Source organism: Nicotiana tomentosiformis, chromosome 3, assembly GCF_000390325.3.
Source record: "Nicotiana tomentosiformis chromosome 3, ASM39032v3, whole genome shotgun sequence".
In the NCBI taxonomy this organism is placed as follows: Eukaryota; Viridiplantae; Streptophyta; class Magnoliopsida; order Solanales; family Solanaceae; genus Nicotiana; species Nicotiana tomentosiformis.
This window is the reverse complement of record NC_090814.1, coordinates 134,845,342-134,862,792: the sequence shown is the minus strand read 5'-3', so window position 1 is coordinate 134,862,792 and position 17,451 is coordinate 134,845,342. Positions and strand designations below refer to the sequence as shown.

Here is a 17,451-nt window from a genome sequence, read left to right as displayed (position 1 = left end):
AAACCTTTTCATCCCTAAAAAATAATGTATGTCTTTATATGTTGAATTTCTTCCAAGTCATCTCCAATAAGCAGTATGGCATCTACATAGACAGATACGATAGAAATCAGGTTTCCTCTGTATTTAAAGAATAGTAAGCAATCATTTAATGATGAAGAACACCCCTTAAAACTCAAAGCTCCTACAAGCCTAGCATACCATTGCCTGGAAGCTTGCTTTAAACTATACAATGACTTCCTTAGTAAACAAATATGCTTAGGACTAGGAGGTGTTAAACCTGTTGGAAACCTCATGTACACTTCCTCTTGTAGATCACCATGCGAAAATGCATTGTTGACATCCAATTGACACACATTCCAGTCTCTTTTGGCTGCAATAGTGAGTAAACACCTTATGGTTGTCATTTTCACCACTAGTGAAAAATTCTCACTATAATATATTCCTTCTCTTTGGATATCCCCCTGACCACCAGCCTTTCTTTCAACCTTTCAATCCTTTCATCTGACAAATATTTTACCTTGTATACCCATTTTCAAGGTAGAGCTCTTTTCCCTTTAGGTAATTCAACAACATCCCATGTGTGGTTATCTTCTAGAGCTTTAATCTCTGAATTCATAGCTTCTATCCAACATAGATATTGACAAACCTGTCCAAAATTGTTAGGTTTTGTGATAGTAGAGAGGGATTGCAGCACATGTTGATTGTTGGGTGACAAGAAAAAAAAAATTCCCTAGGCTTACTTGGTTGAGTGAAACAAGTTGCTGCTACATTTGTGAACATAATGTTACTACATATATAATCTTTCAAGTAGGCTGGTTGATTGGAAACTCTTCCTAACTTTCTCAGTGGTATAGAAACAGGTGAGCTAGTGTGTGGTGTATCTGGGATAAATTGAAAAGGAACTGGGCTAGTAGACAATTGGTGATGAGAAAGAGTGTATGAAGAATTTGGTGATGGTGAGGAGAAAATATCAGAAACTTTAGGTTCTAAAGAGATGGGTGAGGATTGATCATGTGATGAAGGTGAATAGGTAGGTTCTGTAGTAAATGTTGAGCTTGGGAATATAGGGTGATGTGATGTGCTGGTTTCAACAAAAGGAAAGTGTGATTCATGAAATTTCACATCCCTTTGCACAAATACTCTTTCTGTGGACAATTCTAATAGCTTATATCCCTTATGATGAAAGGGATAACCAAGCAAAACACAAGTTGTTGCCCTATCATCAAACTTGTCTCTTCCCTGGGCTACTGTATAAGCATAACAGAGGCATCCAAAATTCCTTAAATGATCATACTTGGGTTTCTCTTGAAATAAAACCTCATATGGTGTCTTTCCTTTAAGAACACTAGAAGGCATCCTATTAATAAGATGTGTGGAAGTTAGGATAGATTCACCCCAATATGACATATGTAGCTTGGATTGAAACATTAACCCTCTTTCAATCTCTAAGAGGTATCTATGCTTCCTCTCAACAATTCCTTTCTGTTGAGAAGTTGCTACACTAGATAGTTGGTGCAGAATTCCTTCTGAAGCTAGGAAACCTGCCTCTTGTGTACCTTTTTCCAATTCTAATACATTGTTAGATCTTATCATTATGACTTTCACATTGAATTGCCTTTCAACCATAAACAGAAAAGATTTAAGCATAGGAAAAATATTGCCTTTTGCACTTAATAAAATGTCCATGTTCCTCTACTATAGTCATCTACTATAGTAAGGAAATATTTGAATCCATTGTAAGTATTTGACTTATAAGGCCCCCATGTGTCTACATTTATAAGTTCAAAAATATGCTTAGATTTTATGCTACTGACAGAAAAAAAGGATTCCTCGTTTGCTTAGCCTTATGACAAACATCACAGATAAACTTAGAATTTGACTTACAATGAAGAAAATCTAAATGATTCATTGCTGAAAATAGGAGGTGTCCCAATCTTACATGCCAAAGTTCAATATCAGGAGTAGCATTAACTTGAACTAGACTAGAAAAGGAAATAGACTCTAAATGGAATTTCTTCCTTTTGGAATTGAAAGTACATTACTACTGAATATCCCCTTAGACTCAACACTACTTGGCTCCAATAAGTAGAGTCTCTTTCTAACTTCACCAAAAACTTGTGAACTGTCTATTAAAAGGCCATGCAACACACACCCAATAGATATGAATAGGAAATCATACTTGATCTGAACACAAGACCTATTAACTGACAATAAGTTATATTTGAAATCCGGAACAAGTAACATAGTGTTCAGGATATGAAATGGCAGAATAGAAATACTCCATGTATGAGTAACAATCACCTTGAAAGAATTAGATAAACTGATATTCAAAGGTATAGGAAGTGGAGTTAGAAATAGGAAAGAATTAGGTTCAAAACACATATGCTCTGACGCATCTGAATCAATGATTCAAGTGTCTGATTTTAGACTAGTAAACACTGAACCTAAGTATTTTAGAATAATACCAGCAACTGAATTAGCATTGATTCATGTATTTATTGCATGTGCTAACTTTGCCTGCTTATATATGTACATCATTTCTGCAATTTATTCCTTGCTGAGTTGCTGTCCAAAATTACTGTTGTTGAGCTCAGTGCTTTATCCTGCTGAATTCTCACGTTCATCGTGTGTTAGGACTGCATTTCCTTTAATTTGATTCTGATAACCTTTGTGATTGGTGAACTCAAAATCTTCTGAAAATTCAATAATTATGTAGCAGTCCTTTTGTGTATGTCCTGTTTTTCTACAATAAGTACAAGACACATTTGGATTGTACTTCCTTTTCCCTTTAAACCTTTGCTGAGGTTTAACAAATTTTTGCCCTCAGTTGTTATATTTGGTGCTATGGTTGCTCCTCTTTGTGTTTGGTTTCTAAATTTCTAATAATTCTTCCCTTGTCCTGTGATCATAAAAGCTGCAAAATCAGTTAGAAGTTGTACATTATATTGCTTGGCCTCTCCAGCTGCCATGAGTAATATTGATTCAGAATAAAAATGTGCATTTGCATAAACTTCTCTTTGATTTTTATCTTGCAAGAGAAGTGAATAAGCAATATCTATGCTAGGCAAATAGTTCATCATGAGGATATTTCCTCTTGCTTGTGCATAGATGTCATTTAATCCCATTAGGAATTGGATCAATCTCTGATCCTCAAGAGACTTATTCAACTTTTTCTTTCCTTTACAAACACAAACACATGGACAACATATGATAACATTTAAAGCATCTAATTCATCCCACAGTAGTTTGGGCTTAGTGAAGTATCCTGCAATGTCATTGTTTTCCTGTACTAAACCTGATAACTCCTTCTGTAGATGATAAAGCTTGGCTCCATTTGATCTCCCAAATCTCTGCTCCAGGCTGTTCCAAAGCTCTTTTGCAGTTTTGGAGTATATCACACTGTCTGCAATATTCTTTGAGAGAGCATTTAGGATACAAGAGATGATCATGTCATTTACACAACTACATTGTTCATGGTATGGAGATTTCAGATCTAGAGATTGACATGCTCCATTGATGAAACCAAGTTTCTTCTTGTCTGACAAAGACAGGAGATAGATCTCCTTCACCTTGGGTATCCTCTTCCATCAAACACAGTGTTGACTAGAGTCATTCCATGTGAATCAGAGTTATTGAGATGATAAGGGTGATTGATATCATAGCTGACTAGTTTTGCAGCATTACTCGTATCACCAGTAGATGTGGTTGTTGTTTCAGGCATTTTAGGTTACTGATTAGATGATGAATCTGATGTAAATGGATTTGATGTTTCGACTGTTAGATCGAGCTTATTGCTCTGATACCATGTACGAAATTGAAGAAGAAATCTAATTGAAAAATTCGATGTGTGTCTTATTCATTGCTTTGTACATGTATATGTACAGACTTGCATATGCAATAACAGAATTATTTATTCCTCCCACCTAACTCACTAACTATATAATTTATCTTATCATAAACTCATCCAAAGGACCCTTAACTTTTCTGTGGGCAGAATACACGACTACTTCTAGGTCATCTTCTTCTTCTTCTTCTTCTTCTTCTTCACCCTTCTTCTCTATCTCTAAGCAAATCCTCATGAGTCTTAGAATTAGGATAGGATTTCTTCTTCCCAACAAAATCTAAATATTCAGTTGACAATTTAGTAATATAGTGTGAGAGTTTGTTGTCTACTAATTTGCAGCAAAGATGAGATCACATGGAGTGAGTGACATGATATCATGAAAGGTGTCGAGACGAAGCGAACTAATTAAAAGAAAACAGTATGACACAATTGCACACAAAAATGTAGCGTTCCTAAAGGGATTAAGAAACGTAATTTCTGTTTAACAATATAAAGTCAAAAACAATCCGATGAACATAGGAACTGCCGTAGTGCCAATAATGATACATGGATCACACTATCACAATAGTCTTGTGATTTCCATAAATATCAATTTGAATGGCGGGAAACACATTGAGAACAACAACTAGTTAGCCGTAGAGAAGCATTGGCAAGAACCTGTATTTCTTATTTTTGCACTAAAAGTGAACAACAATTTAGGGGAGGAAGTCAATGAATATTTGGTTTCAAAGTCTAATATTGGTGTAGGAGGATCCCATTAGATTATTGGGGTTACAATTTTGTGTGACATGAAAATTATCTATTTGAAGAAATAATTTGGTTCTTAAGGAGTATAAAAAGTCCATTAACACATCACATATATTTTTCACCTATTGAAATTGTGGAGCTTTTTTCAGTCGATCAACATTTCACTTTAGAATTCGTATTTTATAATAACAATATAGACTAGCTTATACGTATAGACAATTAGTATAGAAAAATAATGATGAAACTGGATTCTTATGTCTATTATTCCTATTGGAAGAACTTAAATATTTCTTAATTACACTCAACTCTGAAAATCTTACTTTTAAAGCTAGTATCAAGCATGGAACTCGAATGTGAGAAATCTATTGATTGTCATGAAACAATCGATAGCTAATACCACTCTATAGCGCCTTAAAAGGTATTATTCCAATGTTTAATAATTTTTCAAGAGTAGGTACAAAGGAAGTTGCATAAATGGGTACAACTAAAAAATGTGATGCATAGGGAAAATAAAAGGTAGTAAAATTCATAAAATAAAAATATATAAATAAAGGAAGCAAAAGGTGAGGTGCAAATGAAACTGATGCATACATTAGGGGTGCGAAATGAAAATAACTCGAATTTCAGTACCAAGTCTCAAAATTCCCAAATGACAATCCTAAGCTTCTCTCTCTTCTCTATTTCTATTTCAATTCTTAAACCCTAAACCCTAAGTTCAGAACCTACCCATCTTCGATGGCGCTGTACGGTCTCCGTCTCCGGCGAGCACTCTCTGTTTCCTCTTCCATTTTCACTCAAACATTCCGTCAACCAAATCCTCTTTCTTCAATTCCTCCATCATTCTCCCAAATTAGCAATTCGTCTACTAAGCTTCTTCAGTTTCCGTACCAATCGTCGAGGCTATTTAGGTCATCTGCAGTTTCACAGTCCTCGAGATTTGACCGGAACCGGAACCCCGCTGATGATGAAATTGGTCCGGATACGATCCTCTTCGAAGGATGTGATTATGAACATTGGCTTATTACAATCGATTTTCCTAAAGATACACAACTCACCAGGGAAGAGATGATTGAGACTTATGTGCAGACTGCTGCTAAAGTCTTTGGAAGGTCAGCCAATTTCTATTATTGCGCATTTTATATGTTATTTTCGGAAGTCATGTTCTGTCTGGTCAAATTTAATTTTAGTAAGTCTCTGTATTTACATGCTTGATATATACCCGTTAAGTAGGTGGAATTATTTGATGTTGTAGGTACAGGATGATTCGATAAGCTTGAAAGCTATTGAGTTAAATAAGATTGTTGTTATATCTTCTGGCTGAACACTTTTAATTTCTGCCGAAGATTAATATATTCATTGAAGAGCTGTAATTATTGAATGATGTAGTTATAAGATCTTTGGTGAGCTGAGCTCGCTGTTTAGATAGATCAAGTTGGCTTCAAAGTGGAAAGATATTGTATTTGAAATAATAATGATGATCATTTCCCTCTGATACTTTGTTGGTGTTGGTTCTGATGTCAGTTGTTAATATGCAGTCAAATAAGAAAGCCAAAGAAGTTTTACCCCAAATCATATCTTGAATGCAATATATATTAGAACTTAAAGAGCTGCAATTATTGAATGATGTAGGTATAAGATCTTTGGTCAGACGAGCTCTCTGTTTAGATAGATCAAGTTTGCTTCAAAGTGGAAAAACATGTATTTGAAATAATAATAATGATGATCATTTCCCTCAAGTACTTTGTTGGAGTTGGTTCTGATGTCAGTTGTTAATATGCAGTCAATAAGAAAGCCGAAGAAGTATTACCCGAAATCATATCTTGAATGCAATATACATTGGAACTTGGAAGCTTTGAGTTATCAACTTATCATAGATAAGGGTCCTATCAGATAGCTCTAAGTTAGTTGGTATATAATTGATTCTGTTGCTGTCTTTCACTCTTTTGATTATTCCTATTACTGCCTGCATAGTAGTCTCAGCATTATTGTGTTTGGAAGATATTTTCTTCTCTTGTATATCACTAATTGGTATGATTTGTGATATTAATAGAATAAATTATCTCTTGTTTTTTCCAACTTAACTGCCTTTAAGTAAATATTTGGTTGAATGTGATATCGAATCAGGTGGAACTTCCTATCATTGACTTAAGACTTTGTTGCTTTGTGGCTTCGTATTGTTTAAATGATGCAGTGTGGAAGAGGCTAAGAAAAAGATTTATGCCTTGAGCACAACAACTTACAATGGTTTTCAGGTCTTGTGTTCAGAGGAAACGTCAAAGAAGTTTGAAGGTGAGTGTATATGATGTTGTATCTTTCCTTCTGAGCAACGATAAATTTATTTTTGGTTTTAATATAGAGCTTCTGTCTGCAATCAGGCCTGCCAGGTGTTGTGTTTGTACTCCCTGATTCCTATATTGATCCAGTAAACAAGGAATATGGAGGTTTGAATGTTATTTTTGATTAGCATTTAAAAACCATGATTATGTTTTAAAGTTATTATCTTGAATTTTATTGTGGTTTCCCTTGTGGGTTTGCTTCTCTCGTGCTATTAAAATCAGGTGACAAATATATCAATGGGGAAATTATTGAGAGACCTCCTCCTCCACAGTTTCAAAGACCATCACGGCCTAGTAACAGGCCTCGAAGAGGCCCACAGTTTCAACAAGGCAATTATGGCCCACCGCAGAGTCCATCTCAGCAGAACTTTGGGCCACCACAAGGTGCTCCAGCCCAGCAGAACTATGGTGCAGCACAAGGTCCTCCACCCCAGCAGAACTATGGTGCAGCACAAGGTCCTCCTCCCCAACAAAACTATGGCCAACCAAGATATCCTCCACCCCAGCAGAACTATGGTTCGCAACAGTATTCTCCGCCACCTCAACAGATTTACAGCTCACCACAGAGTCCTCCACAGCAAAACTATGGGCGGCCACAAAATCCATTGCCTCAGCAGAGTTACAGTGCACCTCAGAATGTTCCTTCTCAATGGAATCATGGCCCTCAGCCAAGCTTTTCACCTCAACAGAATTATGGGCCTCAAGGAACTGGGGATCCTAGGCATCAAATACCTCTAGGTAGCAGCCCAGGGAGATGGGATAATTCCCAGAGTGGCAGACAAGACTCAAGACCTCAATATCAGGCTAATTACAATCAAGGAGAGCAAGGAAATCATTTTCCTCAAAGAGACCAGAGAGGTTATGGACCTCCAGAGGAAAGAGGCTTCGGAGGAGATAATCAACATTATGCCCCTCCAGAACAAAGAGGGTTCAGAGGAGATAATCAACGCTAAATGAGTATTTAGTTGAGCTTTGTTCTTCTGTTTAATGTTCTCCCAAGGATGGTCAAGTAAGCATCACACAGAAAACCGATTATGCACTGTTGTGTGGATTGACATTATGCAGTCACTTTGCTCTTTCTATTCATCACATGTTAAGTGATGATGGCTGTCAGTAACTAATTGATGATGTGGTTTATAGTCACTTTAGGCATAGATTTGTGTATTTGCTTTTCTTGGGTAGTTTCTTTAGGTAAAGAATTGGGAGGAGAGGAAATTGAATGAATGGAACTTTATCTATGCCTCATGACTTTTTTTAGTTCTGTCATTCTTTTTTCTATGGCATCGTACTTTTCTCATGGGAGTAGATCAATCTTAACTGGTCTGCATGATAAATGCTTTTAAATTTGTCTTTGAGGAGACTGCACATTAAGTATTCTCCCCCATGCTATAACTTGGCTCAAAAAGCAGTCAAAGTACTGGAAAATTTGATGATAAAACTTCACGAATTCTTGAAAGGCTGGAGGTACGAAAGCAGCTTCCCCTATGGTGTCTAGCACTGTACCTCTTGATGCATGTTTTTTGGCAAAGAAGCTTATAATCCTCTTTGGGGGATAGGCAATACCAACGGTAAGGCCATTGTATAGAGCCAGCAACTGATTGATTCACAATAGTCTTGTTATTTCCATAAATAACAATTTGAATCTCAAACAGATTGAAAACAGCAACTAGTTAGCCGAAGAGAAGCGTTGGCAAGAACCTGTATTTCTTATTTTTGCATTAGAGATTAGTAGGGTGTGGAGGTCGAGAATTAGGGTAGAAGATTAGTAGGTAGTCGACCGTTTCCGTTTGTCTTCCTTAGCTCAATAGTATTACTGTTAGTATGGTATCCCTTTTATCCTTAGCCGAGGGTCTATCGGAAACAATCTCTCTGCCCTTCCAAGATAGGGGTAAGGCTGCATAAATCTTACCTTCCTCAGATCCCACTTGCGTGTTTACACCGGATTGTTGCGTTAGAGATTAGCAGGAATTCATGTAGAAAGTCCGAATGTTTGGCTTCAAAGTATAAATATTAGTGGAGGGTCCAGTACTCTTAGGGTAGTCTGGTTGGCATCGAAGTTATCCCGAAATTATAATATCGTGAGCTAAATGATATGGAATTATTTGGTGGATATATTTTTATTGATAGATGTTTGGTTTATCGGACTAAACATGAGATATGCAGGTTATAATCTAAAATATGATCTTTGTGTATACTAGATAAGTGGAATAAATTTTTATTTTTAATTTTAACCTTAATTTTTTAAAAGACTTTGGGTGAAGAGCTACGGAAAGGGACGCCTTTGTCGAAGGTGAAGACAACCAACTGGAAGTTAAACGAAAAATTAATACTATCAATGTTTTTTCTTTTTTCTTTTTTGGCACTAATGATAATAACATTTTTTCAGCCACTATAAAGAGTAATAATTCTATAGCATTCACTTATGGTCTCCAAACAATTTAGCTCTTTTATACAAGAAGGCCTAGTCAAAATTATTACTGGAAACTATTAATTAAACATAGACGTATCATGGTCAATAATTACTAAGTTGGTGGCTCGTTGGCTTTCTATTCCACCACATAAAAAAGTACCCAAAAAAATTAAACAATAACAAAAATGATGACAGCCACCTTAGAAAATCAAATTTTACTGGTGGGTGGCACCCATCAAAAGAGGTTCAACTCCACTATCTTCTGCCTGCCTTGGTATTTGCCTCTCAATTTATGGAAGGCACATTCTTAATTCCCTTGGTATCTATCTATATACTAGAAATAATCTTATTATTTTGTAATATAGTAACATCACAACCACAACTATATATCAACTTGAAGTGCAACATTATCTGTACACAATAGGGAGAGGTGGTAGATTCTAGAAAACAACTTGTGTCCTTAGCTGTTTTTAAAATGCTCTGCTTAATGGTCTATTCTTTGATCAAAAATTTTCTTTATGGAAATCAAACTTGGTGGATGTCTTGTGTGAAAAATCCAAAGCGTGTTGTCTTAGCTCTTTGGTCAGTGCTGGTGCCCCACAATAGAAGACCCCTGCAAATTGTCAAAAAAGGGAAAAAACGAGTAATTAAGCCATCGACAATTGATGTCTTGACAGGAAATTGAAAGTGATCTAAGTGCCAATTGCTTTCACAAAGAAAAACTTGACCAATTAAACAATCTTTTTTAACTTTAATAAGGACATAGATACCAAAAAGTCTAAAGGTTTTTTAACACGTAGAAGTTGATATTTTTGTGGGAGATATATCTATCTCAATAAGCATAACAGCTCATGGATCACTAACGGCTAAATTTAAAAGAAATTTGTTATGAAATTTGCATTAAGCCAAATCCCACGTCATAATGAGAGAGAAAGTTGGACGAATTGAGGAATTCAATCGTCCATTTGGCCTTTTAGGTTACAAGATAAAATCGTGAGACTTTAAAGGCCTTGGATTGGCTTATAAACTGGTCAAATAAACTTTTAAACGCTTTTTTGATATTTAGCAAAATCAAAAAGTGATTAAAAATAAGTTTAAAGCTGTTTAAACAAACCAAAAATAATAAGTTGATTGCTTTTTGGCTTAAAATTATTTAAGGTGAAAAGTCACTTTTTTTTAAGTCAATTAAAACGGGCTCTAAGTCTAGAAAAGAAAAACATGAAATGAAATTAGAAGAAGATAAATACTTACCAACTTTAGCATCAGGGTGGTTGAGAGCAATGCGTTTGTAGACATTTCGCCAATTAGGTTTAGCAAAATGCGACTTAACTCTGGTGCCAGATACAATGTCAACACCATTTTTGGCATGGTGAAGAGACTGAAGCATAGTAATAAGAGCAGAACGAGCATCACCTTCTTCATAAACACTAGTACAATAATTGTGCATTTCAATAACTCCCTTATGGTCCATTTCAGCAGCTTCATTCATTATACCTTTAAACCAATCAAATGAACCTTGTTCTCTAGTAACCCAATAGAAATATGCTCTCCTTGTATTGAAGTTATTTCTTCCACTTGCTGAATCTGATTTATTACCTCTCTTTTGTGCAATATTTGGGCTAGAATTTTGTGCCATATTATTATTGTCTCCATTTTCTAAAGAATTTTCTTCTTCGTCCATTGCCTTCATGTTGTTGACAATGTCTTTAACAATACTGATCATTGGTGTGGCTCCAATTCCAAGACCCACCAACAAAACCACCTCATATTTCTTGTAGTCTTGTGCTGGTGCTCCATATGGTCCATCTATTAACACCCTTGGGAAACTGCAATCATCACACATTGGAAATTTTCCATTAGCTATGCTATATAATTACTAGGGACATAAGAATTGTGAAATTTCAAAAAACAAAATTAAAAAAAAAAAGTTGAAAATGGGATCTGAAAAATTGGAGTTGTTTTTGGACATAAATATCAGTTTAGTATTGTTGTTGAATTTTTGTGAGTGATTTGAAGAGAAAAATTGTGAAAAATAGCTTTTTGAATTCCTGAAAATTTTGAAATTCAACTTCAAACTGGATTTGAAATTTAAGGCTAAACACTAATTAAACACTAATTTCGGAAAAAAGTAATTTTTTTTTTTTACTAATGAGTTTAACCTCTTAGCAGATAATGTTTATAAATTTTTACCTTAGATCACTTAAAAGATACTTAAAAGTAACCTGCTATAGCAGGTAAAATTGCTACAAAATTATTTACATGGCTAGTAGATATATGTCAAATCCATTTACTCTATAATATCTTGCAAGCAAAGATTCCATTTTCATAAAATATCAACCAATAATTGATTTTTGTTTTATCCGTCCTTGTTCCTATCCCATTAATTTTACAAAATAACAAGCCTGCAGTACTTTAAGGAATGGTCCATCCAAATCTTGTACAGATTCATTAAGATAAAAGAGATCCCAAGTTTGTTATATGCAGGGCCGGATGTACTACATTATCGATGGGTTCAATTGAACCCATAACTTTCGACACGTAGTAAAAATTTATATGTAAAAATCCATTAAAATTGCAAAAATGGTATATATGAACCCATAACTTTAAATATATAATGGGTTCACTGCTAAAAACTTCAAAAGTTGAACCCATAGAATTTAAATCCTGGATCCGCTTCTGGTTATATATACCAACCAGTCCAGTCCAGATTGTGACCTAGTATCCATTACAAATCACGATCATCATAAGTTCTAACATAATGGAAAAGTACAATTACATTCGCAGTATTAAATTAAATTATAAAAAAAATTGGTAGTATTAAAATAGTATCTCCAGATATTAAGGTGGGGGATTTTTAATTTTATACTGAATTTTGTTGAGAGCTGTTTTCCTTAATCAGTATGCTCTAAATAGGATTATAGAATGGAGAAAGACTTACTTAGGATTATTCTCTCCTTGCAAGTAGTCAGCTCTGAGGAGTCCACTTTTTCCATTAGGTGGTGGCTGGCAAACCTACCAAAGACCAAAATACTATAATTAATTCATTAAGATCAATGATTAACATTAACACAGTGAAATTAAAATGTACTTTTGGAAAAAGAAAAAAAACGACAAAAGCAAAAGTATAAGGGGCTGCTTTTAAAGCTGTCATCCAAAGTGGGATATCACAGGCTCTACTATTTTGATGCATATCGCCAAAACAATGTTGCATATAATAAGGACATGTAGGTTATAAAATTCAGAAATTCCAAGTACTGAGGTTGATTTTAAGCCATTATGTACAATTAATTAATTATATTTAGAGGACTAATTACCTCAGAGAAAACAGTTTTAAGTTGTCTGGTCCAATCACCAAGAGTTCGAATATGGACACTGAGATAGTCATCTCCTGGGGCCGAAGTAATGGAAAATGGATGCCTGAAATCGATAATAATAACAATAATGGAATTAAAGTCAGCAAATACACAGCGTAGAGAGACGTAGTAATTATCAGTGACCCTTGATATGAGAAATAATAATAATAATAATAATAATAATTTAAAAAGCTTCACCTACCACTCAAATGGAGAAACCGCAGCACAGTTGACAAACATGTATTGCCCACTTTTGTATTTGTAGCCCTGTGGCTTTGACATGTGAAGTGCCAAGACATTTCCTGGATATACTGCCACCTACATTTTCCACACTATCAATTAGTCAATCTTCATTTTTACTAACACACATTCATGACTATATGGATAATTGTACTTTTAGTCCCTCGATTATAGGTAAATTATAAGTTTGATCCTTATGATATTTGACTAACTTTCAATTAACTAGTGTGTTTTTGGTCCCTTTATATAGGAAATACATTAATTTACTCTATTTTATTACCTCCAATTATGGAGTAATAATAGAAGTTAAACATATCTAATGCATGTGTATATAAATGATTTAGCTGTTAATCTCTCATTGTAAAGATTTATCAGCCAAAGGATCATAAGTTTTAATTTAAATTAACTGAAGGTTAATTATGCTAAAATAAATATCACACAGACTAAAATTGGAAATTGTCAATAATTGAGGGACTAAAATGCGAATTCCCCTTAAAATTATTACGAACACGACAATTTGTCGAATTCGACTTACCTTCAAAATCTTAACAGCTTTGATGCTTGACCTCAATGCCCTAATCAACCTTTCACTAGCATAGAGTATGATTGGGATAGTTAAGTACATCCATGTCTGCACATTATGAAAATTTAGTCCAAATTTTAGCAACTTTTCAACAAAGAAACTTAAATGAAAATACAAAAGAAAATGCTAAAGATTTGAATATATTTACTAACCGTTCTCTTGTACCAATCTTTGGTAATGTATAGCTTTTCACCATGGACAATGAACAGAGTATAGACAATAACAAAGAGATGGTGTGAGTACCAAAAGGCATTAAATCCAGTGAGTTTGTGAAATGGTTTTGGCAAACTGACTCTATTCCTTCTAAACCATGGGGTTGCTAGAGTAAATGCTATTGCCATTAGAACCACCATTATAATTCCAGTTACCCCTTCTACTCCTTTTATAAACCACCAATAGCTTTCAGGCTGATCTCCAAAATAGTACTTCATTGGTTCATATTCTTCTTCACTAGCATTTAAAAGCCGAGGAAAATCACATGTCAAGTGAGATAGTCCGTGTACTCCAACCCCAAGTGCAATTGCCACTGCTATCACCTAAACAATAGGGGGAAAAAAGAATCCGATTAGTTTTGTGTAAACAGCCGATGGACCGCCAACGGTAAAGCTTATAATTAGGTAAATTCCACATCAGAATGGAAGGAGAAATTGAGGCTCGAGCCTTTTAAGTTAAAGCTCAAGAGGACAAAATATTGGGTCAAAGTAGGCAATGCAATGTTTTTGGTTATATAAGAAAGAAGACACCGAATCTCTTAAACTAAAAATAGATTAGACAGATATATAAGATATGTATAAACTATTTGTTTAACAATCCCTATGAGAAAATCCGCTAAAAATAAAGGAATAATCAACTTACTTTGTGAAAATTAAGGTTATCATCAAATGGAACAGCAGCACCTAATCTGGTTTTACTACGAAGCCATGTGATTGTGTTTCTGCAAACCGGAAGTAAAATAATTGCCATGTTGAGCTTGAGTGTTTCAGCAGCACCCTTGGCAAAACACACACAGGGACCCATGACTTTATATGCAGCTTTTTCTTTATACTGTATATACTTCCAAGTAAATAGACCAGCCATAATTCCAATCCAAAGTAACAATACCCAAACTCTTTGCCAATTATCCAGCAAAAAGTACATAAAACTCTTGTACCATCTTACTATTGGATTTCTCTCTTGTGTATGCTTAAGTTTTTGACTTAGCATTTGACTTAAGTTCCGGCTTTCGCCTCCTCTTTGCACTGACTGATTTGGAGCTTGCAATAAAAGCATTTCCAAGTTCTCAATCTGTTCAATATCATAGCATTAACAGTTAATTTTCAACTTAGGATTATAGATTTAATAGTCTAATTAATTAATGCCACTAAATTACCATAATATATCCGAGGTTGTTAGGATCCAACTCTTCCATGATCATAGCCGCGTATTCATCAGCTTGTTTCTGGATTGTTGACAGCCTGTTGGCAGACGCGCTAAGGCCTATAATCTGCAAATGCAAATCAATTTTAGTAATTAAAAAAAATTAGGAACGACTTTGTCAATGTCATTCCGAGTTTCTGACGTATAATAAAATAGTAAATAAAATAGAATTAAAAAATATATACCTCTCTGACTTCTTCTTCTGTGATTCTACCATCAGCATCTTTATCAACCCTGCATTTAATTCATCACACGATTCAGATCTCAACTATTGATCTGAGATGCTTAACTAATGTACAGATAAAATGTATAGAACTGTAATTAATCCTTACATGTCAAAGAAAGTTTGAAGCCGAGAATCAAAACTTTGGTCAGCCACTTGGTCCCAGAACTCTTTGAGCTGTGCTTTGTTAATGGAATCAGTTGTAATATTTCTCCTCCGAGCTAGCGCATCATATAGCTCTACAGCAAATTCCTTAGACTCCTTATTCATACCTAACATTGGAAAATATAGATTTTCTTTTTTTCAGTTTAACAAGCTCAAGAAATCAAAACCATAAGATAAGACAAAGTATTCAGCACGAAATAATTATTGGTTGTGACTAAAATTCATTTAAATTTACCTATACATTCTCCAAACTTGGCACGAGGAAGCAAGCCAGTAGTGGAAGCGGTAATCTCATCGAACCGCTTCTCGACGGCGGCCCAACCAGCGCCGCCGTCAGTTTTGCTAATAAACTTTAGACCTTTAAGAGCATGAGCAGCAGCTGATTTATTCCTATCAAATCTACCAGTAGGAATTGGGCGTTTATTTAAGGAAGCCAAACGCCTGAGCTCTTGCGACACTTGCCGAATTCTAGAAGAAGCATTTCGGACAAGTGAAGATCCTAAAGTGGACTTCTTCTCTAAACCTTTAGCCAATAAAGCCAGCTCGGGATCTTCCACGTCATCACCGCCGGCAGTTTTGACACTGTGTACAGCGACGGAATCTTCGCGGACATCGAGAGTGATTTCAACGTAGGCATCATCATTGGACTTGGCGCCGGTTCCGACACTGGTTCCTATGTCGGTAGATTCAGGGATGTTAAATCTCGCACTCTTTTTGCCGCCTCGTTTGTTCAACGGTCCGCTTAACGGACCACTGTACGACGCTCTGTCATTTCCAATTATCTCTGTGTCCGAATGGTGGTGATGGTGGTGCGGGTGATGATTTTCCGAATTTTGCATTGCTAGCTGTAGTTTTTTCTTTGAGGAAAAATATGAATGAATTAATTTAGGGAGGTTGAAATAAAAGTAGTGAACCTACTATTTATGGAACTCGAATTCTTGAAAATGAAAGAAGCTAGGTTAAGAAAAAGGTGTATATTCCAGTATATATGAACGCGAGAAGGAAAAAGATGACAAAAGCTTAATTGGTATTCTATTTTGGAGTTTCAGACCAAAGGAAGAAAGAAGACCGAGTCTTTCTTTTTTGGTGTACTAATTTTAATAAACAAATAAAAGATTGGGGATTTTTCTTGTTCGAAGCAGAACACAGAAGTGGTCGTTACCTTCTCTTCCAAGAACGAGGCCTTCAACTTTAGTTATATAATGGTGGGAAGGAGCCGCATTCTGTTGAAAAAGAAAAAAAGAAAAATAGAAAAAGGGCGAGAGCTAGGAAATGAAGGGGGTAAGTGTTTGTTTGACCAAGGAATATTTTGTTTATGTCATATGCATTATTCTACCGGTACATGCATGGCGTTATTATATACTACCATTTTTCTTATTTTTCTTCAAATAAACTTATTTCAAGACTAATGTTATCAATAATTTATACTCCAGAGTCGCCGCAACGACGTAGACAACTACTCATAGAAGATTTTTCTGAAGATAAAGTTATAATCTAACATCGCAATCCGGGGAAATTTATAATTAACGTGTTTGTATCTGATTAAATATTTATGATAGGAGATAAGTGTACAAATTTTCATATTCTTTTTCTTAATGAAGAGGAGGGAAAAATATGATTATATTTACCTAATTAAGAAAACGACCTAATTTTCCACCTTATTTATTTAATACATGATTCAATTTAAGACTTGTTCTGCAGAACAGTTTTATAGAGGAAATACCACATTTCATGAGTAACTACCTACTAAACCTTTAAATTTAGTGCATATGGTCGAAATTGAAATTTCAAGAAATCTTAGTTTTTAGCAGATATTATTGAATTGGTCCGTTTTGTATTCGTAACTATTCACACGTAGCCCATAGGCATCGCCCTTGTATAATAAGGTGGCAAGGCCACTAGCCCACTAGATCAGAGACATTTCTAGGTCAAAGAAAGGAAGAAAAAAAAACGAGGAAAATGCGAATTAATCTAGCTAGTCTAGTTACTTAGAGAGGAAAAAAAGTAAGAATCTAATTTACTTAAATTTTACTTCAAAGAGATGAAAGCAAAAGAAAAGGTTTAAAATCTTCTTTATCTGTCTCGTATGTTTAATTCATTGTACTGTTTGACGCTTCTATCACTTTTGTACAGT

General features: G+C 35.1%; 3 protein-coding genes across 3 annotated transcripts; 1 reads left to right on the top strand and 2 right to left on the bottom strand.

Annotated features, from left to right (window-relative positions):
- Positions 1-2,879: 2,879 nt before the first annotated feature.
- On the bottom strand, positions 2,880-3,721 carry LOC138908535 (uncharacterized). The gene is made up of 2 exons (XM_070199212.1): positions 3,570-3,721; positions 2,880-3,462 (listed from the first exon to the last, which is right to left on the bottom strand). The coding sequence occupies exons 1-2, from the start codon at positions 3,719-3,721 to the stop codon at positions 2,880-2,882; spliced, it is 735 nt and encodes a 244-aa protein (XP_070055313.1).
- A 1,513-nt stretch (positions 3,722-5,234) lies between these two features.
- Positions 5,235-8,165, top strand: LOC104111719 (multiple organellar RNA editing factor 1, mitochondrial-like). Its single transcript, XM_009621476.4, has 4 exons — positions 5,235-5,700; positions 6,783-6,880; positions 6,967-7,032; positions 7,150-8,165. The coding sequence occupies exons 1-4, from the start codon at positions 5,327-5,329 to the stop codon at positions 7,878-7,880; spliced, it is 1,269 nt and encodes a 422-aa protein (XP_009619771.1). The 5' UTR covers positions 5,235-5,326; the 3' UTR covers positions 7,881-8,165.
- Positions 8,166-9,319: 1,154 nt separating this feature from the next.
- Positions 9,320-16,480, bottom strand: LOC104111720 (respiratory burst oxidase homolog protein C). Its single transcript, XM_009621477.4, has 12 exons — positions 15,553-16,480; positions 15,262-15,424; positions 15,115-15,163; positions 14,883-14,996; positions 14,369-14,797; positions 13,666-14,049; positions 13,466-13,561; positions 12,893-13,008; positions 12,652-12,754; positions 12,276-12,349; positions 10,589-11,163; positions 9,320-9,950 (listed from the first exon to the last, which is right to left on the bottom strand). Exons 1-12 carry the CDS (start codon positions 16,154-16,156, stop codon positions 9,841-9,843), a joined length of 2,817 nt encoding a protein of 938 aa, XP_009619772.1. The 5' UTR covers positions 16,157-16,480; the 3' UTR covers positions 9,320-9,840.
- Between the last annotated feature and the right edge of the window lie 971 nt (positions 16,481-17,451).

Bases quoted from the DNA above. Each gene is read 5' to 3' on its own strand.
- LOC138908535 (XM_070199212.1), bottom strand. From the start codon at position 3,721: ATGCCTGAAACAACAACCACATCTACTGGTGATACGAGTAATGCTGCA. The intron at 3,463-3,569 runs GTGAAGGAGATC...TGAACAATGTAG, and splicing joins GATGGAAGAGGATACCCAAG to TTGTGTAAATGACATGATCA.
- LOC104111719 (XM_009621476.4), top strand. From the start codon at position 5,327: ATGGCGCTGTACGGTCTCCGTCTCCGGCGAGCACTCTCTGTTTCCTCT. The intron at 6,881-6,966 runs GTGAGTGTATAT...GTCTGCAATCAG, and splicing joins AACGTCAAAGAAGTTTGAAG to GCCTGCCAGGTGTTGTGTTT. The intron at 7,033-7,149 runs GTTTGAATGTTA...TATTAAAATCAG, and splicing joins AGTAAACAAGGAATATGGAG to GTGACAAATATATCAATGGG.
- LOC104111720 (XM_009621477.4), bottom strand. From the start codon at position 16,156: ATGCAAAATTCGGAAAATCATCACCCGCACCACCATCACCACCATTCG. The intron at 14,798-14,882 runs GTAATTTAGTGG...GATATTGAACAG, and splicing joins ACAACCTCGGATATATTATG to ATTGAGAACTTGGAAATGCT. The intron at 9,951-10,588 runs GTAAGTATTTAT...GACAATTTGCAG, and splicing joins CCACCCTGATGCTAAAGTTG to GGGTCTTCTATTGTGGGGCA.